This window comes from Typopeltis vanoorti, chromosome 1 (assembly GCF_054136105.1).
Source record: "Typopeltis vanoorti isolate ZY-2024b chromosome 1, IOZ_Tvanoo_1.0, whole genome shotgun sequence".
Classification (NCBI taxonomy): domain Eukaryota; kingdom Metazoa; phylum Arthropoda; class Arachnida; order Uropygi; family Thelyphonidae; genus Typopeltis; species Typopeltis vanoorti.
Genome location: NC_143549.1, coordinates 158,027,110 through 158,050,889, shown reverse-complemented (window position 1 = coordinate 158,050,889; position 23,780 = coordinate 158,027,110). Strand labels below are relative to the sequence as shown.

The 23,780-nt window shown below is 35.9% G+C and overlaps 1 protein-coding gene across 1 annotated transcript in view; it reads right to left on the bottom strand.

Annotated features, from left to right (window-relative positions):
- LOC150110579 (cilia- and flagella-associated protein 43-like) overlaps positions 1-23,780 on the bottom strand; it is a 609,434-nt gene that overhangs the window by 566,239 nt on the left and 19,415 nt on the right. The window contains exon 3 of the mRNA XM_090401881.1: positions 9,118-9,371. Within this exon, the coding sequence (XP_090258007.1) occupies positions 9,118-9,371 (254 nt within the window). The remainder of the gene's footprint in view (positions 1-9,117; positions 9,372-23,780) is intronic.

Genomic DNA, 23,780 nt, shown 5'->3' with positions numbered 1-23,780 from the left:
AACAGGTTCATGCTCTCTCTCTCTCTCTCCAACTAGGTTGGAGAGAGTTACCATGTAGTTGTGACTTGAAAGATGAATAGACATGCAGGCGTATCAAAGAGAAAGGAATGTATGTGGAATTATTAGGCAAGTGATTATAATAGTCTTAAATATCAACTTGGGGCAGTTTCATGGAGGGAGGAATAGTGAGATATCATTAGTACTTGGGAACTTGGGAAGGAATATTTATTAGCAGATGTCAGTGAAGAAGGGAACACAAGTTGGTGTAAAATGGGTGACAAACAATATCAAACAGGAATTGCTGGTAAAAAAAGAAGCTATGGAAAAGATATAAGGAGAGGGGGGTGGAGAGCAGGTGCATGAAGAATATAATACTCAGGTCAGGAGAGTGACCAGTATAGCAAGGAAGGCAAAACTGAAATATGAGAAGAGATTAGCCCTGAGATCTAAAAAAAATCCTAAGGAATTCTTCAGCTATAGTCAGTAATAGGAGAAATGATTTTTTTTTATTATGATATGTATTTATTTTTTATGTTGAACCCATACATAAGAGGTTGGTTGATCAATCTATAGTACATTAGTACCGTATATGGGTGGTAGGTTGGGAAAGGAGGAATTTGTTTACATTTGATTTAAAGGACTGTAAATTGTATTCCTTTGTAAACATAACAGGGGAGTTCCAATCCCATACATCTCCAGCATTTCAGAACCTATTTCAAGAATCCTGAGGAAATATGATTTAGTAGCTATTTATATTCCCATTAATAAACTATCCACATATTTCCCATCATTTAAAGATAAACTCTCAACTGCGTCTCTTCCTAGTGTATATCAAGTTCCATGTGATTGCCAGCTTTCCTACTTTGGACAAACAGGACATTCACTAGAAAAAAGAATACAAGAACATCAATCTTATATTCTTCACAATAAATCTGAGAAGTCTGGATTGGTGCAACATGGAATAGAGGCAGACCAGAACATTCTCTTGATTCGTCTTCTACACAGATGTCAGTATAAATTCTAATGCCTATTTAAAGAGAGTGCTGAGGCCTTACTTCACCACCCTAACTTGAATTGGAATGACTGCCTATCCTTGTCAAAAATATGGGAAAGTTTGATCTGAATAACACATTAATTTGTTTTTTCTTAAATTAAGGCCAATAATGATATTTACAAAGATAGGAGATCCTAAGAAACCATCTGGATACTACATCTATCTAAGGATATGTTTAGTATGATATTATAAATTAAATTTTTTTGGATGATAATATAAATTATATAATTATCTTATAATCACTTTTATGATTAACCTTTTCTTCAGTGAAGCACAATGCTATTAGCGATTGAACATTGCATAGCTCATACTCTTCTTCTTCTTCTGCAGCTTCTCCCACTTAAGTGAGGTCGCTGCTGCTGATGAGTCTCCTCCACACCCTCCTGTCTTGGGCTGTCACCACATCCAAGTTCTTCATCCTCAAGTCCTCTTCTACCAGCTCCCTCCATCTCTTCTTTGGCCCACCACGCTTCCTCCTTCTTTGCACATCCATCTGCATGACCCTTCTTTCCACATATTCGTCCTCCCTCCTCATCACATGACCAAACCATCTCAACCTTGCCTCCTGTATCTTCGCTCCTAAGTTTGTAACTTTCACTGTTCCCCTCACAGTCATTTCTCAGACGATCCTTTGTGGTCACACCGCACATCCACCTAAGCATTCTCATCTCTGCTACTTCCATCCTGCTGATGTTATTTTTCCTCAGGGCCACAGTTTCTATAGCATACGTCATAGCTGGCCTCACTACTGTCCTATAGATGTTGCCTTTCAGACTGATCGGCACCCACTTATCGCATAACACTCCAGCCATCTCCCTCCAGTTCCTCCAACCTGCTTGTATCCTGCATCCCACTTCCTTCTCAGCTACTCCATCTTCTTCCACTATTGAACCTAAGTATCTAAAGTCCCTCACCTTCCTGATGATATTTCCTTCCAGCTCCAGATCTGTCTCCTGGCCACTGCCCACTGTGCAACACATATACTCTGTCTTACTTCTGCTCAGTCTCATATCACTCTCTTCCAGTACTTTTCTACATCTTTCCAGTTTAGTTCTCGCTTCTTCTCTTGAATCTGTACACAGCAAAATGTCATCTGCATACAACATTGTCCAAGGCGCATCTTCTCTCACCTCCTCTGTCACCACCTCCATTACAATAGTAAACAGAAACAAACTTAATGCTGACCCTCGATGCAAGCCAACTATTACTTGAAAACTTTCTGTCTGTCCCAGATAGGTCCGAACACTTGTCTTCACATTTCTGTACATCTCCCGCACCAACCTGACATATTTCTCCGGAACCTTCTTCTCCCTCAGACACCTCCAGACTTCTTGTCTTGGCACCTTATCGTATGCTTTCTCCTGATCAATAAATGCCAGATGTAGCTCCCTTTGTTTCTCTCGAAACTTTTCCATCATCTGCCGTAACCCAAAGATAGCATCTGTTGTTGATCTACTAGGCATGAAGCAAAATTTTTCCTTTGCAATCTCCACCTCCTTCCTCAATTTTCCATCAAGAACCCTTTCTAGAATATTCATTGTGTGGGACATCAACTTTATTCCTCTGTAATTTTTACGGTCTTGTGCATCCCCTTTACCCTTGTAGATTGGGACAAGAGTACTCTCCCTCCATTCCTCAGGTATATTTTCCTGTTGGCAAACTTTCATGAACAGGTCCCACAGCAGGTCAATTCCCTCTTCCCCTAGTGTCTTCCATGCCTCCACTGGAGTTCTGTCGGGGCCCCACCGATTTTCCATTCCTCATTTTCTTCATGGCCTCCGTCACTTCCACTCTACTGATGTTCTGCACCATCCCCTCAGAAGGCTGCCCATCTTCTCTGTGAGTCCTTGCATTTTCCTCATTCAAAAGTCCCTTAAAGTATATTCTCCATCTGTTTCTTATGTCCACATCCCTTCATAATACTCTTCCTTCAGCATCTTTGATCTGCCTCACATGTAAGATGTCCTTTGCTGCTTTATTTCTATATTTCGCTAGTATGTAAATTTTTCCCTGTCCTTCCTTTGTTTCTAATTGATCATACAGATCTTGATATGCCATGGCCTTCGCCTGTGCCACAACTCTCTTGGCTTCTTGCTTTCTCTCTCTGTACACCTCTCTGTCCTCTTCCACTCTTTACTCATCCCACTTCTGCTTTGCCTTCTTCTTAGCTGTCACTGCCACTTGTACATTATTGCAAAGCTCACACTATTTTGAATAAATCAATTGTTTGCATTCTACCTTGTAAAAAAATGTTGTTCAGGCCACTGATGACAGTTTGTTAATTTTAAACTGAAATATTTGGCAGTATATTTAAAAAATAATACTTTTCCTTGTGTTTACTTGCAGATAATTAATAATACTGTGGCACAAGTTTCCCTCAAAACTAGAATGTTAGCTTATGGAACTCAGGGTTGGATTAGAAATAAAACAGTTCGTCAAAGACCACAGACTACAGATATCACAGTTTTGAAAAAAATTAATGAAGTGAAAAGATGGCACAATGGTAGAATTCTTTTAAAAATGAAGATATTAGAAGAACTTGATGCTATTATCAGTAAAGAATGTGAGTACAGCAAGAAATTTCAGGTTGTATGGTAACTTATTATTATTATTATTATTATACAGGTATCTATATGGTGTCAGAAGGCTCATTGTGGAGATCCGTTTATTCACACACACTAGCCATCATTCACACAATACCTACCATACTTATCCTCAAACTTATTCACTGATGAAGCCCACACAACCACCTATTCACCACCACCTTCCAAGCAAAAAATCTAGTCCTAATGCCCTTGTTAACCACACTCCTATATAATTTCCAGGAGTGACCCCTTTGTTCTCTCCCTTCTTTCCACATATTGAAAAAAGTCTGCAGTGTCAATCGTATAAAACCTATTTAATAACTTAGCTTCTATTATGCCACCTCTTTTTTGCTTATGAGCTAATTGAGGCCTGCAGATCATCAATCTATTCTCATAGGGAACATTCCATAGACCTGCCACAATCTTTGTCACTTGCCTCTGGATCTCTTCCACCACTTCATCACAATGGAATCTGGGAATGCAGATCTGAGCACAGTAGTATAAATGTGGCCTTATTAAAGCCTTATATAGGATAATAATAACCTCTCTATGCCTGCTTGTTTGATTGCTCTTCAACAACCATGTAATCTAATGTTTTATTTTGATTACCTCATCAACATGCCCTCTAAACTTCAACTCCCTGTCCATAATCACATCCAAGTCCTATCTGGGTGTGATTATGGATCAAATCAGTTTCCTGCAGTTCAATTCCATCAATATAGTACATAACTTCTGATCTCTTCCCAAAATGCATCACATTACACTTGGACACATTAAACTGGTAACCATTTACTTCTGCCCATACTACTAGTCTGTTCATGTCTTTCTGCAGGATTTCAGCATCACCTTCATTTACTATTACTCTTCCCAGTTTAGCATCATCTGCAAACAACTAAATCTTCCTGTCAAATCATTTCCTATATCACTGATATATAAATTAAACAAAAGAGGACCAAGTACTGAGCCCTGTGGAACACCACTAGTCACTTGCATTCTCCTCAACTGAACTCCTCCATAAACCACTCCTCTTTGATATCTATCCATCAGCCATCCACTAATCGAAATCAGAAGATTTATATCCATTCCCATTTGCTCCAGTTTATGTAAAAGAGTTCTATGTGGAATTTTGTCAAATGCTTTTGCAAAGTCTAGCAATATCACTGAGTAGCCATCACCCTTATCCAACTCCTTCGTCATTTGATTATAAAAAGTAAGCAAATTATTAAGGCAAGACCTATGGCAAAACCATGTTGCCCCTTACAGAATTAAAAGAAACACACGTATTAACTACAGTGAAAATTATTTAATTGTAAATATTTCATCCTAAGTATCTTAGGACATCATCAGTACAGTAGTTTAAAACAATAATAGGAATAACATACAGTTAGGGTGCATGATTACAATAGAATCTCATTAAACATGCGTAACGTGTTACAGAAGTAAAAAAAAAAAAAAAAAAAAAAAATTATTTAACACAATTTTGTATGACAATTTCCCATACTTTAGGAATAGTAAGAACGTCGTTGCAGTTTAAATTTGGTCTGTGTAGTAGGCTTCAGAACTTTCTTTACATACATGTTCATGTTTATATGAAGATCTATGTAAAAGTTTAGACTTTTCCCAATGGGTCTTATGGCTTGGATTTTCAATTCCATGTTGAGAGAGGCCAGGTTTCTGGGGTTTAACAAATGTGGTCTTGATGTTCCGAGATGCGTTTCTGAGCAGACCTACCTGTCTGTCCAAAGTAAGACAATTTGCATGAGCATGGAATCTCATAAACAGCAGGCAACATCAAAGGTGAGAGTTTGTCCTTAGGAGAAGGTAACAAGTTGTAAATTTGGTTGATAGGTTTGTAAGTAGTGGCAAAATTGTATTTCTTCATAATTTTAGAAAGACGTTCAGAGATGCCTTTGACATAAGGTATGGGAATCCTATGGACTTCTTCCTGTCTGGTTTGATGTGTGGAGAAGTGACTGATGATTTTTTGAGTTGTTTTAGGATTATATCCATTTAAGATGGCTGTATTTTTGATTACTTCTAATTCCTGGTTTTAAGATTCTTCAGAGGAGCAGAATTTGTGTGCTCTGAAAACTAGTGATTTAATAATGCCAGATTTCTGAGATGGATGATGAGTGGAAGAATTGTGAATGTAGCAACCTGAAAATGTAGGCTTGCGAAAGACAGACGTGGCGATGGAACCATCTTCTTTTCTTTGGATGTGTAAATCCAAAAAGGAGATTCTTTTTCTAACGTAAAGTTGATGTGATGATGATGAAGAAGGTTAATTTTATCTAGAAACAGTTGAAATCATGTTCGAGATGATCCCAGACTGCAAATACATCATCGACATATCTTAACCAAATTTTTGGTTTGGTTCGAAAGTGAATATTTTTTCCTCAAGGTGTTCTAGAAACAAGTTTGCTAGATTTGGTGATGAAGGAGATCCCATTGCTGTTCCTTCTTCTTGCTTGCAAATTTGACCTTTCCAGGTGAAGTAAACTGATGCAATAACAAACTTGAACAATTCAACTATATCAGACGGAAATTTTTGAGTTAGTAATTCTATTGTTTCTTTATGGGGAATGTTTGTGAAATATTTACAATTAAATAATTTTCACTGTGGTTAATACATGTGTTTCTTTTAATTATGATTGCACCACAGGTTTTGCTATTTAAAAAAGTTTTATTCCTTACAGAATATCATATTCCTATCCACCCAGTTCAATTCTGTCTTTTGCCAGTTTCTCCAATACCTTAACCACCACTGCTGAGATACTGATTGGAATTTAATTTGCTACATCTGTCCCATTTATGCAATGGGGCCATTTTGTTCTCTTTCCACTCTATTGGCACCTTCCCAGTACTGAGGCTTAAATTAATCAGCTTGTCAGAGAAGCTGATAATTCTCTTGCACATTCTTGTAATACATGGGCCAATATGCCATCTAATCCATGGCTGTCTTTGTATTGAGGTTCTGCAATGCTTTAAGCATCTCCATTTCTGCAACCTCTTTCTTTTGTATATTAATGATTTATTTCAGTTGACCACTAATCTAGTACACAGTTTTGATGATGACAGCACATTGCACTTCTCCTTTTTATTTGACAACCCTTGCACTACACAAATCACCACAAATTAGAGAGCATCATCCTCCATTTCTGATCTCCAAGACATTCTTCAGTGGGATTGAGATAACCTTGACAATTTCATTGCTAGCAAAACACAATTCTGCTTGATTTCCCATAACAAAAATAGCAATTTTCTTTTAGTACTACTTTCAACAACACTCAAATCCCAGACAAGATGAGATTTCTCTTCTTGGCATTATCCTCGCATCAATCATCTCGTCATTAGTATATCATAATCATTGCCTCCTTGGCATCTGAAAAACCAAGTTTACCTCTGAACACCTATTAATCTTATGCAAATTGCAAATCCACCAAACTATCGAATATTGCTCTCACATTTGGGGTGGTGCCCTAAGATCTCCCTAAAAGTACTTTACTCAATATAGAAGAGGGTAATTAGGTTGATTAATGATCTGTCTCTTACCAGTTCACCCCACACACTTTCAGACAAGCTTCTGCAGCAGGCATCTTCTATAAATAGTTCCATGGCAATTGTTCATATAAACAAGCACCAAACATCCCATCACAGTTCAAATACAAACTCACAGAACAGGTTTCACTTCCACCTCTTTTATTCCTTCTACTGCTGTTTTTGGGAACAGCCTCCCTCCTCTTTTATGTTTCCTGAAGAATGCAATGTACAAGTCCTTTAAATCAAACACAACAAAGTTTCTTTTCCCAATTCTCTACCCATCTATTTCTCCTGGATGGGATCAATATGCAAAAAAGATAAAAATAAAAACAAAGACAGAAGTTCAGATCTTCCAGTCTATCCATAATAAGACAAGTTGCAAGTACAATAAACGTTGTATTTACTGCAAATTTGAAAAGGGGAGCAGATAGTCATTAAAGAGCAGAAAAGAAGCAGCTTCACATAGGTTTTGAAAGCAATACAGAGATTATATTTCTTTAAAGTTTTGACTATTTTTCTGCAGTGCTTCAAAATAAACAACAGAAATAGTTGTACCGCAATCTGTATGTTGAGAGGGATATGGGATGGAAGAAAAACAGTTATTCTGTTAATTCTGTTAAAATTATAGCCATTAGATAAGCAGGTGTGACAAATAACATTAAGTTCAGCTGGGAGAGAAGTCTGATTATAACAGAAGCTGATGGTTTTGTTAAGTACAGTTTTTATAATACCATGTTGCTAGGAAGTGAAATGATGGGAAAGTATGTGAATATTTTCTGTGTGAATTGGTTTTCTGTAAACCTTAAAAAAAAGTGTATGTATTGTTAAGAAGATGTACAATTCAAAATTTCTATAAAGGCCAAGCTATTGTATTATTCTTTTATATAATAAACTGCATTCGGAGAACCTGTGTCTAAGAACCTTATGTATCTTGACTAGAGTAAGACAGGCAGACAGACAGAAAGATAGAGAGAGAGAGAAAGAGAGAGGGTTTAAGAATTGCAGTTTAACCAGTATATATTTTTCAAAATGTTCCACATAAAAATTGGCCAGATGGGGTGAGAGAGGAAAACTCAATTTGTATATTTTGTTCTTTCAAGTGAAGTAAATAACATGGATGGTAAAACTAAAAAGTTCCCTAATGTCAGGAAAACATTTTAATTAATGATAAGGAGTTAGACAGAGATATTGAATAGAAATGAAAAACTGACCACAATATCAGTATAACAGTGCTGTCTTCATTCCATTAAAACATAAAATGAGCTTCGACCAGCAGCACTTAAACATAAATGCACGCTGTGCAATCCAATTGTATCCATTTTTTTTTTCTATTTTTATTAATTTGATATTATTATTACATGACACCTGCAAGGAGTCCAAAGACTCATCAAGAGAGGACACCTACTCCACAACTCTCTGTCTCCACCACTTAATCCACCAACTATAGTGAACCACCACTACCATCATCATGTACACCAAAACCATCTACTTCCCACCACCACCATTATTTTTGTCTGTAAATTGTGTGTGTTCTCAAGGCTGATTTGTCTGTATGTGGGATGAAAAACCAAGTTTCCAGAAGGAAAAAACCCTGCTACCTCTGTATGAGATCAGCTAACTCACCTTCAATTTAAATTCTTCAAACTAGCAATGCACATCATATGTGTCTACATTATTTAAATTCAGCCAATTTACTGAGACTATTTGTGAAGTATAAATGTAATACTCACTTGGTTGAATGGGTTTACATAATGTAGTCATAAGTTAAAATTCTGAATGTCTGAATTCCTGACTTGATCAGTATGAAAAAACAAAAAAGAAAGAAAGAAAATCCTTTATTCACCGTACTCAAACTTTTCTATGGTTATCTGATTATCACTTATATCACAAGTAAACACTTAAATATATGTGATATATGAAATATCAAAAAAACATTACCTCTTAAAGTGGAAACAACATCAAAACTGGGAAATTTTCTCACATATATAGAAGGATTCAAACATAATTCATCAACAGCAATCAAGCCTTTGTCAGAATTACAAGTGAGACACCCAATACCATCTCCTGGAGCAGGAAAACTTTTTTCACTTTTGTCATGAACAGAATACACTTTAATGAAATAACCACAAGGAAAGCATAACTCTTCTGAAGTAATGTATGAAGGGCAGCCTTGACAACCTCCTTGAATCCATCTGTTATAAAAATTAAATAAATAAATAAAATGCTTCTGTAAAAAGTCCATGTGTATCAGTTGAGCTGTTTTATATATATATATATGTTAAAGATACCAAGCTATTTTAACATTTATTATACCCAAGGTAAAATACTTTCTACACACACACACACACACACACACACACACACACATATATATATATATATATATATATATATGATATCTTCTTCTTTAGTATTCTGTAATTGAGCAGGTTCTTCTTTTAGCAGCAGAAACTTTCCTTCCACTCTCTTGTTCTGAGCCTTCTCTTTCAAGGTTGTGTACCTGTCTCAGCATGTCATCTAGCATTGTTTTCCTTACTCTTCCTCAGGGTCTTTTTCCATTTATTTTTCCTTTGATGGCATCTCTGATGATTCCATTCCCTCTCAGAATATGTCTGATCCAGTTTTCCTTGCTTCTTTTTATCCTCCTTAACAGACTTCTTTCTTCTTCTACTCTTTTTAAGACCTCTTCATCAGTTATTTTATCTGTCCATTTGATTTTTTCCATCCTTCTCCAAATCCACATCTCAAAGCTTTCCAAAATCTTAATTTCTTCTTTCTTCAATGTCCAAGTTTCAGATGCACAGAGGGCAACACGCCACACAGAACATTTTATTAGTCTTTTCTTTAGGCTTCTATCCATTTTACTTCTGAATAAATTCCATTTTCTATTAAAGGCATCTATTCCCATCGCTATTCTTGTTTTTATGTCACTTTTACATCTTTCATCACTGCTAATAACACTTCCTAAATATTTAAATGTCTTTACTTGATTCAATTTTTCCCCATTTATTCTGATATCCATATTTGCCTCTTTCCTTGCTATTTTCATCACCTTTGTTTTTCTGATGTTAATTTTCTTTCCATAATTGATACAGGATTCCAGTAATCTGTTCAACAGATGTTGTAGTCCTGTTTCAGTGTTTGATAGTAATGCCTTGTCATCTGCATATCTTATTGCAAATATCTGTCTACCTCCAATCTTTATTCCTTCTTCTGAATTCTCCAGTGCTTCTTTTAGCATTGCTACGGAATACATGTTGAACAAAATTGGTATATATATATATATATATATATATAAAATTGGTATTATATATTGGTATTTTATGTATATAAAATATATGATATAAGAAATTCAAAAAAAATTACCTCTTAAAGTGGAAACAACATCAAAACTGGGAAATTTTCTAACATATATATAGAAGGATTCAAACATAATTCATCAACAGCAATCAAGTCTTTGTCAGAATTAAATATATTTAATTCTGCAGAACTAAATATATTTATAAAAGTAAATATATATATAAATAAATAATGGATCAGTATATAAAATAATAATTGGCAACCTTTCTTATGGAGAAAGGTTGCCGATTATTATTTTTCTATTACTGTTAAATGCCAAAAATTATATTCCTGTTTAATCCTTTATCCAATTGTAAAGATTAAACAAGAATATAATTTCTTGGCAAATTTAATTTATCAATATACCAATCCTAAATTAAAAAATGCAGAACTAAATACATCAATAAATAATGAATCAGTAGATAAAATTCTCAAACAGAGAAAAGCTGCTGCTTATTATTTTTCTATTACTGCTAAACTTGCCAAAAATTATATTCTTGTTTAATCCATTATCCAAGTGTAAGAATTAAACACAAAAATAATTTTTGGCAAGTTTAATTTAATTTGTAAACCAACTGAAAAAAATATTTTCATTTCTATTAGTGCGTTTGTATTATCCAGATAAAAATGAAATTCCTGAAGCTATTATTTAAAAACAACTGCTAATATATCTAGAATAAATTATTCAAAATAATTAAATATTGGAACATATAACAGTCATAAAAGAGCCACATTATCAGATTATTATTGTGAATTTAATATAGAAGTAAGGTAATAATCATTTCACTAATTCAACATCCAACAATAAAAATCTTAAAGATATACTATACATTACCAAAGTGCTCTTTTCTTCATTATATATTTTATGTTAGTTGTGTAAATTATCTCAAACTTTTTTAAATATTCATCAGTAGTTGTTGTAATATTCATCAGTAGGTCTTGGAGAAATTAGTGAGGGATTATATGCAGCATTGGGTAGATGAGGGTAATGTTATCTGTGAGAATCAACATGGATTTGTTAAGGGGCGCTCTTGCTTTAGTAATGTGATTGTCTCTTATAATAAAGTGACAAGAGCAGTTGATGAGAGAAAGGCATATACTGCCATTTTTTTTTGCAAAGGCATTTGACAGGGTGCCACATGATAAGTTGATATTTAAGTTGCAGCACATGGATTTAAATGTTGGGTTAGTCAAATGGATTCAGGATTGGATGACTGATAGGTATCAGAGAGTTGTGTATGATGGGGCAATATCAAGGAAGTAGAAGGTTACAAGTGGGGTTTTGCAGGGCTCAGTACTGGGACCTGTATTGTTCAATCTTTATATCAATGATATTGTCAATGAATTGCAAGGGGACATTCAGTTGCTTGCAGATTACGTGAAGTTGGGAAGGGTTATCAGGAATAGTGCAGATGTGGCAGCCCTGCAAGAGGATTTGAATAAACTAGACAGATGGGCAAATAAATGGGGTTATCAGTTCAATGCAGCAAAATGTAAAGTCTGGAGGTTTGGGATCCATTGATGGGAGGATGAATACTCGATTGGAGGAGCTGTACTGGAGGAGGTAGAGGAGACAAGAGATCTGGGAGTGATGATTGATAGAAAACTGAAATTCAGGGAGCATATTGCAAAGGTGGTGAGGGCAACTCAGAGGATTGCTGCAATACTGAGAAGGACGCTGACCTGCAGAGAGAAAAGAGTTATCATTCCATTGTATAAGACCCTGATCAGACCACACTTAGACTATTGTTCTCAGATTTGGTCCCCAGGATTTGAAGAGGATAAATTGACTGTGGAAAGGGTACAGAGGCGGATAACAAAGATGGTTTCAGGACTGTACAATATGAGTTATGAGGATTGACTGAGAGAATGTGGACTGCAGAGTTTGGTGGATAGAAGAAGGAGAGGTGATATGATCGAGACTTTTAAACTGTTGAGAGGCAGTTACAGGGTAGACATTGGAGAGTTCTTTCACTTGGTGGAATGGAAGGAAGGAGCGATGACAATGGGCCATCCCTGGAAGTTACGAAAGGAAGCTGTGTGCAAGAGGGTGAGGAGTGGTTTCTTTGCGTGGAGGGTGGTTGAACCTTGGGATGCGTTGCCTGAGGGAGTGGTTGGAGTGGGGACAGTTAATGGGTTCAAGGAGTAGTATGATAGACTTTGTATTTCCTAAAAACGACCTGCCATGATGAGTCTTTTGACTCCATGGAGGCCTGGATAATAATAATAATAACAATATTAAAATACCTGTATATTACAGAAAGTTTTTTATGGTTATCAATTAAATTATAATATATAAAAAATTCTTGTTGATATTCTTGTATTCTCATTTTAATCCTATACCCAAGCATATAGAGGTTTGACTTCACATCAACTGCCTGAATATCCCATAATACAAAGCCCACTTCCTTTCAGACATTTATATTGCTATCTCTTATGAGAAGGGCCACTACCCAGACTGGTTACAACCTTTATTGTGGTCTCCTCAGTACACTGATGTGCAGGCTCCTCATCTGCATTGATGAGGTGTGTAGGAGCCTGCACATCAGTAACCTCAGTATCTTTGTGGGCCTAGCTCCCAATGAGGAGTCCCTCAGTCAAGGTTGAAATCAGTCTCATAATGACCATTCCCATAATGAATTAGTAATCTCAAATCCCAAATAGTTCTTTCATTATGTGGCAAGTAAGAGGAAGAATGACTAGAAGATTAACCTTAATGAATGATGATGGTCATGAGGAGACAGAAGCCGATAAAATAGTTGAGTTATTATTATTATTTGACACCTCCAGGAAGTCCAAAGACTCATCGAGGGAATGACCACTTTGGGCATATATCTTCCTAGTGAGGTTACTGCTTCAACCTATGTGATAGACACTAATGTGGGAACATAGGTGGATGAATTGGAGATTCTTAAGATATTGCAGAATCTCAATGTAAATACAGCTGTGGGATTAGATGGGATATCAGCTAGGGTTTTGCAAGAATGTGTAACTGGCAATGCCTTTGACTAAGCTGTTTAATTTTAATTTAAAGATGGCAAAATTATTCCTTTACATAAGGCTGGTTCTGAAACTACATTAGCAAATTATAGACCAATCAGTATCTCAGGTGTGGTGATAAAAGTGCTAGAAAAACTGGTCAAAAAGAGAATTCAAGAATGGGTAGATAAAATATGATACTGTATGAGGGTCAACATTGCTTCGTGAAGAGTCTGTCATGCTTTAGTAATTTAATAACTTTTTATAATAGAGTAACAGCTGAGTTGGAAGGAAATGGCTATACAATGATTTTGTTGGATTTTGCAAAGGCATTTAACAGAAAAATACTGCATAGAACTCTGTTATGAAAATTAGAGCAAATGGGAATGGGCATGACACTAGTTAAGTGGATAAGAGAGTGGCTGCCTGGACAGATATCAAAAAAGTGGTATATGGAGGGGCAGAATCAAGGCAAAAACAGATAAGTAGTGGCGTGTGCCAGAAGGCTCAGTGCTGGGACCATTGCTGTTTAATTTGTACATAAATGATATAGGAAATAACCTGAAGAGAAATATTCAGTTGTTTGCTGATGATGCAAAATTAGGTGGAGTGATAGTTAATCAAGGTGATGTGGAGAGCTTGCAGGACAATTTAAATAGGCTGTCAGTATGGGCAAAATTTAATGGGTATCAGTTTAATGTGGAGAAATGTAAAGTTATTCATTTTGGGATAAATAGATTACAAGCCATGTATCACATTGATGGCACTGTACTCCAGGAAATAGATGAAACTAGAGATTTAGGGGTGGTGGTAGACAGAGAGTTCACGTTTAGAGGACATATTGCTAAGATTGTTAAGGTAGCCCATAAGATTACTTGGCTATAGAAGAGCACATTAACAAGTAGAGATAAGGAAGTTGTAATTCCTCTTTATGATGAGTGTCATGTGGAATGTTCCCTATGAGGATAGACTGAATGTGTGTGGATTGCAGAAGTTGGTTGATAGGAGAAAAAGAGGTGATATGACAGAAATATTTATGTTGCTTAAAGAATTTTATAGGATAGATGAAGGGGAAATGATTCAGCACTTGGCTAGAGGGACCAAAACAAGGGGTCATTCCTGGAAGTTGAAAGGTGTGGTCAGTAGGGGTGTGAGGACTAGATTTTTTGCTTGGAGAGTGGTGAATGAGTGGAATGGGTTGCCAGGGTCAGTTGTGAGTGCTCTTTTTCAAGGAGCGGTATGATAGTTTTTGTCAATTGATTGGGTCACAACTTTTCAGCACACTCTTGTATATATAACAATAGGATACTACATGAAAATCTGCTATAAATTGGATCAAATGATGGATAAGAGGATAGTTGAGAGCCAGACTTCAAAGAACAATATATGGTGAATACGAATCCAAAAGGCAGGGCTCTAGGCTTGGAATACTGGTATTTAATTTGTATATCACCAATGATATAGGAAATAATTTAAGGGGAAATTTCCAGTTGTATGCTGTTGATGGAAAACTGGGTAGAGCACAGTTCATGATGATGATGATGATGTAGAGAATGATAATAATGGCTGCCATTATAAGGCAGCAAAGCATAGGGCATGCATTTTGGGATGAAGTGATTATAAACTGTATATTACACTGAAAGAAATAAACTGCGGAAAACTGATAATTCCAAGGATTTGGGTATGACTGGGGACAGGCAGTTGAAGTTTAGAGGGAATATCACAATGGTGGCCAAAACAGGTCATCGGATTACCTAAATATTGAAGAATAAACTGAAAAGTAGTGATAGTGAGGTTATTATCCCACTTTATAGTAGGCCACATATGGACTACTATGAACAGATCTAGTTACCTGGATTCCTTGAGGATGAGGAAGTGGTGAAGAAAAAGCCAGAGGCAAATGACCAAGATTAGGAACAGGAGTGCAGAATGATTACTTTGAAGATAAACTTTGTCTTTGAGGATTTATGTCTGTAGGTTACAAAGACCAATTGAAAGACAGAAAAGAGGAGATAGGACATATAAGTTATTAATGGGATTTTATAGGATTGACACAGAATTGTTTTTAATGTATGTCAGGAAAGGAGAGAACAAAGGGTCAACTGTGGAAACAATTGCATAAGAGTGTGGTTAGCAGGAGTGCTTCATCAGTGAATGAGCTCAAGTAGAAGTATGACAGGTATCGTGTGAATATTGGTTAGTGAAAACCTCCCACAATGAGTCTGACTGCATGGAGAAACCCAAAAAATAATAATAATTTCCTTGTTATACTCATACATACATATTAAGTTGGTTAAATTACTAACAGACATAGTATTTTTTTAATCAAACATTCTTAACATCTTAATCAAGTGTATGCTTCATTCCATAAATGGATATCATATTCTGCATTTGGATCCCCCATGGTGAGGTATTAGTCAGAAGTTGCTCCTAGCCAGAGGCCAGTGCAGGCTACCATCAATCTCCAACACAGAGGCCATTCCTGACATGGAGCAGACACCTGTGCAGCTGCATCTTACTGGTGGACAGTCACCGGTTGATATTTGAGTACCTCTCTGGGGGGGGGGGCATATTTATTTAATAGTAGCATAGGGTGCCATATCACACTGTCATAAGGTTCTGTGGATTTTTGGTTTGAGAGGCTTTGCCAAGGCCTGCTTTACTACTTCTGATGGCAAGGCTTCTGTTGGTCTGAGACTGCTTATTCATCATGTTGCCCTACAACTGACAGACTGGATGTTAACAAACAGCCTCCACTTCCTCTAAGACCACAAGCAACCCAGTACCTTTAAATCTGGAAGATGAAATCTCAGATGAAAATCGGATACAACCTCCCCCCCCCCAATCTCTGTTTTACTACCACTGATATGGAAGGAATCCTTCTCACCTCAACCTATCAAGTATGTCTCCTTTTTCCCACAGCCAGCTCAGTTCCTGCCTAATTATTATTATTATTATGATTAACATCTGATTTCCATGGAGTCATTGACTCATCATGAGAGGTAAACACTATCTCACACACACAAAGCCCCCCCCCCCCAAAAAAAAAACAAAAAAAATCTAATCCCCAGAATAAACAGCTTCCCATCACCCTGATTTAATCTCAGGAAAGCAAACTGGCTAAAATTTACTGAATTCATTGAAAACAACATCAACATAATTCCACCTCCAGTTAATAACCGTGAAAGATTCACTAAACTTCTCATAACATCTGGAAAGAAACAAATCCCAAGAGGATTCAGTAAAATCTACACACCATGCTAGACAACTGAAAGTAGTATTCTTCTGGCAAAGTATAAACATTAGAACCATCCAGATACTGCGTCTGCTCTCTTTAAGTTCTCACTGGCATGAAGAAATGAACAAGCTCAACTTTACCAAATCAAGTCACAAGGCTTGGTCACTGCTCTGTTGACTGGGAGGCACCAGCACTCCAAACAGAACTAAATGAAAAGTAAATCCTAACAGTACTGCAAAAATATTAGCCCAAAAAGCTACACCCAAAATTCCCAAAGATGTCAAAAAAAAAAAAAAAAAAAGATCTATCATCTTTACAAAAAACTTTTCTTATCATGTCCTACATCCACAGTTAACTCCAATCCAGTAACTCTAGATTAAATCGATGCAGCATTTAAACTAACTAAACAGGTAAAGTTCTTTGGTTGATGTTTTTTGATGGCATCCTTTCAGACCTTCTTACTCACCTTGGCCCAAGAGCAAAATCTTGGGTATCTAATTTCTTTGCCTCAATAATAAATGATGAATGGCTCCCAAAACTTTGGAATGAATCAAAGATAATAATCTTGCCAAAGCCCAATAAGTCAACTGATGACCATGATTACTGCCCTATAGTATTATTCTGCACTCCTTACAAACTTTTTAAAAGATAATCCTCTCTAGGATTTCTCCAAAAATAAAAGCTATCTTACCCAGTAAACAGGTTGGTTTAGGCCTGGCAGAAGCTGCTGTGACCAGATCCTAGCTCTCACAACCCATATAGAAGCTGGATACCAAAAGGGTTTAAAAACAGGTACTGCCTTCATAGACATAATAATCAACTGCCAAAAAACTCTAATAGGAAAATAAAGGTTCACTGAATTAAAAAAAAAAAAAGCAGAACCTGCAGGATGGATTGCCACAAGGATCTGTCCTCACCCCAGCTTTATTCAGCCTGTACACAAGTGATATTCCACCAACAGCTAGTCAAAAGTATATCTATGCTGATGACATAACTATCACCACCCAAGACAGTACCTTTCAAGGCCTTGAAGAAACACTGAGCAAAGATCTAAGCTCACTACAAAATTACTTTGAAAGCTCTGTACTATCCCTTTCTGCTTTTCACCTAAATAACCATAGGGCTCACAGAAAACTATAAATAAATTTCTGCAACAGAACTCTAATCCATAAAAGTAACCTTTGTTACCTTGGTGTCACACATGATTACACAGCTCATAAGATTACATGGTTATTGAAGAACACACTAACAAGCAGAGAATTAGTGTGCTCAGGTCTGGTCACCTGGGTTTCTTCAGGATGAGGAAATGGATCCAAGGACGAGTGACCAAGGTGGTGAGTGGTCTGTGGAATGCTCCCTATGAGGATACATTGAGGGTCTGCAGATTGCAAAAGTCAGTCGATAGGTAAAAAAGGGATGGATATGATAGAAATATTAGAGTTACTTAAAGAATTTCGTAGGATTAATTCACGGGAAATGTTTCAGCACTTGGCTAGAGGTGGGAAGAACAAGAGGTCATCTCTGGAATTTAGGTAATTGTATAGTTAGTGTATTTAGGTAAGAGACTAGATTTTTTGCTTGGAAAGTGGCATATGAATGGAATGCCTGAGTCAGTTTTTAATGCTTTGTCTGTTAATGGTTTCAAGGAGAGGTATGACAGATACAGTATAGATGGTTTGGGTCTCCCATGGTAAGTCTTAGGACCCCCCATAGCAGTGCCCATTTATTATAATAATAATAAAAACAGAGAAGGATAAGCTTTGCTTTCTAGATAAGTTAGTAAGTAAAGACAGAATTATACGGATATTGACAGAAAGCTCATTCATACTGATCAGTAGCTTTGTATCAGCTTGCTCCCCCCCCCCCCAAACAAACATTCAGCATCATCAACATGTCATTAAATAACAGCTATTTACTCATATCCTAGGAGAGAGGATGATGATGATAAAAAGAAGAATGCTATTCAAAAAAATGCTATCCAAAGACAGCCATCATGAATTGTTATACACACACACACACACACCATTGGCAATATTTCATGGTATTGGCCTTGGAATCTCCTTTCAACTAGAACCAACACTTCAAAGTCTATCACAATCTTCAAAGAACAGTGTTTTTTTTTTCACAAAAAAATAATCAGTGTTAATAGAAAAGAGTGCCTGTTTCTGCAGCTTTATTTACACAGGTAAGCATTATAGCAGAAACAGGTGTTTACATAGGCAATAAGTCAGATCATATTGTTCATATCTATACAGAACATCAAGAAATGGATTGGTAATTAGCTATGATGCCATATCACAAAAAAAGCACCACCTTCTTTTCTGTCTCTTCAAGAAGAAAAGTAAGGCTATATGCATGGCAGTCAAAACAAGAATCAAAGCTTCATTTAACCTACACCTGGAAGGAAATCATTCATTCATTCATTCATGCAGTACATGAGATCTCGTTTATGTCAACAATCTCCTAAAAGTCATACAAACTGAATGAAGATGGTAAAGGTGGCAAACATGTTACAAGTTACATGTTACTTTTACCTCTCCGTACTTGTGCATTTCTGGTAATATCATCTACTCCAGCTGTGTTTCCACATTTCACTTTTCTTATGATTGTCTACTTCTTGAATTCCTCTGGAATATTTTCTATCACCACTGCCATTTGACTAATTATTTAATAATCTCAAAGTGATTACTCTAGATATCCAGAATATTATTATCTTCAGTTTTGATGTCGCCTTTATCATCCCTGATTCCTTCACAGTTCTCTCTCTCTCTTCCATTTCTAAGCTTTATTCAATAGTTTGCAGAATATTTTGCTATATTCTTGATATTTATCTCCTATATATTCTCAACACAGTCTTCTAAAGACTTGTGTTAGCTACTCACTCACTCACTCACTCACACACACACACACACACACACACACAGCTTAGTTTTTTTCATATATTTTTCTCTATATTTTCAGACACTAGCTGACTTACTTTCCAGGAACTTTTAAATGCATTCTTGTTTTCCTGGACCACCTTTTTTAACTTCTTGAGTGCATCATCATGAAATTCAGATTCTTAACCTCTTTGTAAACAACTTCACTGCATGCTTCCTGGCTAATTAAAGTTTTCTTCATGTTTCATTCAAAGTTTGCTGTTAATTTTCCATGGTTTAGTCCTTGTTTTCAAATTCTTTCATTTTTCTTAAATAATAATTAAATACATAGTTCTTCTCTGAAAGCTATTTGATTTTAATTATTTTTTAAGAACTTTTATACATATTTCCATTTCAATATGATATCCATTTTTATCCTCTAAATGGTGATTGCTTTCTATTTCAAATCCTCTGTATACTCCTATATATACTGAATTCATAAAGATACACCAAAAATAACACAGTGAATGTTGGAATATGGAATGGCTAATAACTAATCCAAGTCCCAAACAGAAATCTATCGGGGAACTTTCCATTATGATTCATTTTGCTTTTTTCTCCAAATGTTCATAAAATATTTCAAACCAGCTGATATTCATTTCATACACTGCTATTTAGGTGTCCATAAAGACCATTTTTCTTTATGTCAGCTGTCTTCTTTACTGACTCAAAAAATTCCTTTATTTCTTCCTTAGCAGAACATGACTTAATTGCAAATAAATCTCATGGTCCAATTCACCATTAGGAAATCTGCCCATATAACTTAATACTGCCTAGCATTCAAATTTTTTTATAGTAAAGTAAAGGTTTCATGGCTCACACATGTAACAAAAATTATATAGAATTTATTCAAAAACTCCAATATATGTGATCCAACATTACTACAGGGAGATAGACAGCTAACTACATACAAAAGATGAATCAAAATAATGAGTCATAAATCATGATATATTAGCTCATTTCGGTATGATGTCCATGTAATATTGGATGAAATATATTGGAGTTTTTGAATAAATCGAGAGGATCCAAAGACCTCGATGAGTCTTTGGACTCCCTGGAGGTGACAAATAATAATAATAATGAATTCTATAAAATTTTTGTTACATGTGTAAGCTGTGAGACTTACTTTAATATGTCTAGTGCGTGTGTTCCATTTAAGCTATTAAGATCTTTTTTGTGTTGTGTTTAGTGACTAATGCAACAGCTACTATCACCAATATCACCAGAAAAAAACAGAGAAATTACATGTCAACATAACTGGTATTGGCAAGATGAAGACATAAAACTTCTCTATTTCTTCAAGTGATTTCATTTCTTTTCCATTGATACTTCTATGGAAAAGAAGTATCAATGGAAATTATATGGTGGCTATCTTCAATAAATCTATTTTATTTTCTCCCAGTCTTCATAGTTCTGTCCTCCTATGCATCTGCAACAACACATCACCATTCAAGTCCTTCCCAATGTCATTTATACACAAATTAAAGTATTAAGGTATCCTACTTGTCACCTTCTGCTTTGGGGGACACTGCATCCTTATACACAACTTGCAGCTCCTATCAGACAACTATTCCCCATTCTACTTAATTTCAATGATAGCTTATCATGGGATACTCTATCAAAGGCTTTAACAAAATCCAGATAAATCACTGTATAAGCGTATCTTCTGTCCAATACACTAGTCACCCTATTATAAAATGTAACCAAGTTACAAAAGCATTGACCTCCCTCTAACAAACTCATGATGTGCTCTCAAAAGATTTCTATTCTCATCAATCCATATTTGTATTTTGTCTCTAACCAGCCTCTCTAACTCCTTTGCCATTACACCTGATATACTACTGGACACTACTGACTTGGATTCTCCCTTGTGCAGTGATATGGATGTTTGTGATTGTCTGTGGAAAAACTAGTGGTGCTGGTTGATGGTAGATGGCGTTGGTGGATTGAGTGGTTGAGACAGAGTTTGTAGAGCAGGTACCCTCCCTGGATGAGTCTTTGGACTCCCTGGAGGTGTCAAATAATAATAATATTATTATTATTTTTCCTTCTTTCCAATCTTCTGGGACTGTTCCCATTGCCAGACTTCTGTTGAACAATCAAGTCACAAGCACTGCCAGTTTTTTTCACATGTTCCTGTAATATACGTAACGATATCCCTTCCAGTCCCACAGCCTTATTGACATCCAGATTGCTTTAAAATTCTAAACAATTCCCATTCTTGAATTGTCAGTCTTCTGTTCTCCTTCCAGTTGTTATTCAATACCTCTCCTAAACCACCATCACCCCCTCCCCCCCCACACACACATCTTCTTCATCTTCATCAGTTGCATCAGTCTTGGGACTGGTAGCTCAGCAGTAATTTCCTCCATTCCGCTCCGTCATTGGCTTTCTTCTTAACCTCCTGGTAACTCCTCAAACCCGTGCTGTCTTTGACTTGGTCAAGAAAGCTTTTCCTTGGTCTGCCTCTTCTTCTTTTCCCCTCTATTTTGCCTTCAGTTATTCTTTTCAAAAGTCCATCATGTCGAAGTATATGTTCAAACCACCTATCCCTTCTAATTTTGATTGATTTAATTAGAGTTCTTGTTTTGTTTATCTCTCTTAGGAGTTGTTCGTTTGATAATTTTCTGTCCATTTTATTTTGTTCATGCGGCGCTAGCACCACATTTCAAAAGCTTCCAATCTTCTTACATCTTCTCTGCCTAGAATCCAGGTTTCACATACATACAGTGCAATGCTCCATATCAATGTCTTTACTAATTTTTTTTTCAATTGTAGGTTGAGGTTTCCTGTTAAAATGCTTTTCATCTTCGAGAATTGGGCTTTTACATTGTTTATTCTTGATCTTATGTCTTCTCTTGTTCTGCCATCTTCTGCTATTAGGCTTCCTAAATATTTAAAGCTTTCACTTGTTTTATTTGTTTCCCACTGATGTCTATATGCTCTATATTGATAGGGATTTTGCCTGTAACAATGATTTTAGTCTTATCTGTGTTGATTTTTATTTTATATTTTTCAAGGTTATTATTTAATAATTCTAGCGTTGTTTTTAACATTCTTCTGTTTTCTGCTACAAGGTTTACTTTATCAAACACTTTTTTCTAAATCAAGGAAGCAAATGTAAGTATTTTGACTAAGATCTAATCTTCTCTCTATTATTATTCTTAAACAGAGTATTGCCTCTCTTGTTCCTTTATTCTTACTGAATCCAAATTGGTCTTCATCCAATAGACAATCTATTTTTGAATAAATTCTATTTTGAATAATTTTTAGCAGAATTTTGCTAACATGTGGGATTAAAGCTATTGTTCTAAATTGGCTGCATTTGTTTGCATTATTCTTTTTTGGTATTGGTATTATGATTGATTTCATAAACTCCTTTGGTATTTCTCCTCTATCATAGATTTGGGCATTAATTGATAGAGTAAGGTTTTTGTCTCATCACCTAGATTTTGTAGCAGTTCTATAGGAATACTGTCTACACCTGAACTTTTTCCCTTACTCATTTCGGAGAGTGCTTTATCAAATTCTTCTTGAATTATTGGGGTCCTAGATTATCTTCGTTTTGATTTTCTATGCTGATATCAACATCAAGTTCGTCGCCATTATAGAGATATTCAAGATAACACTTCCATTCCCTTAATATATCTTCAGATTCTATTAGTAATTTTCCCTTTTTAATTTTTAATGGCATTGTTTTTGCTGTTCTTATTAAATTTTAAAGTCAGTTTGTTAATTGCTTTATAGGCTTTCTCTATGTTTTCTTTTTTAAACAATTCATCTATGTTTATACGCATGGATAGGCTTATGTGTTCATCAGACATGTTGTAATAGGTTTCACGGTATAAACAATTCATCTATATTTATACGCATGGATAGGCTTATGTGTTCGTCAGACATGTTGTAATAGGTTTCACGGTATAAAAAGAACACAGATGGTTAAGAAAATAACTATTTATTAACTTAAAAGCTAACATTTCGCTGGTATTATATCCAGCATCTTCAGAGCACACAACACAAAGTTTGTTACAAAGGCAAGACAACCACAAACCAAAAAAAAAAAAAAAAACCTAGTTTCTGGCTACGCTATGTTGACGATGTGTTTGCCATTTGGCCACATGGCCCAA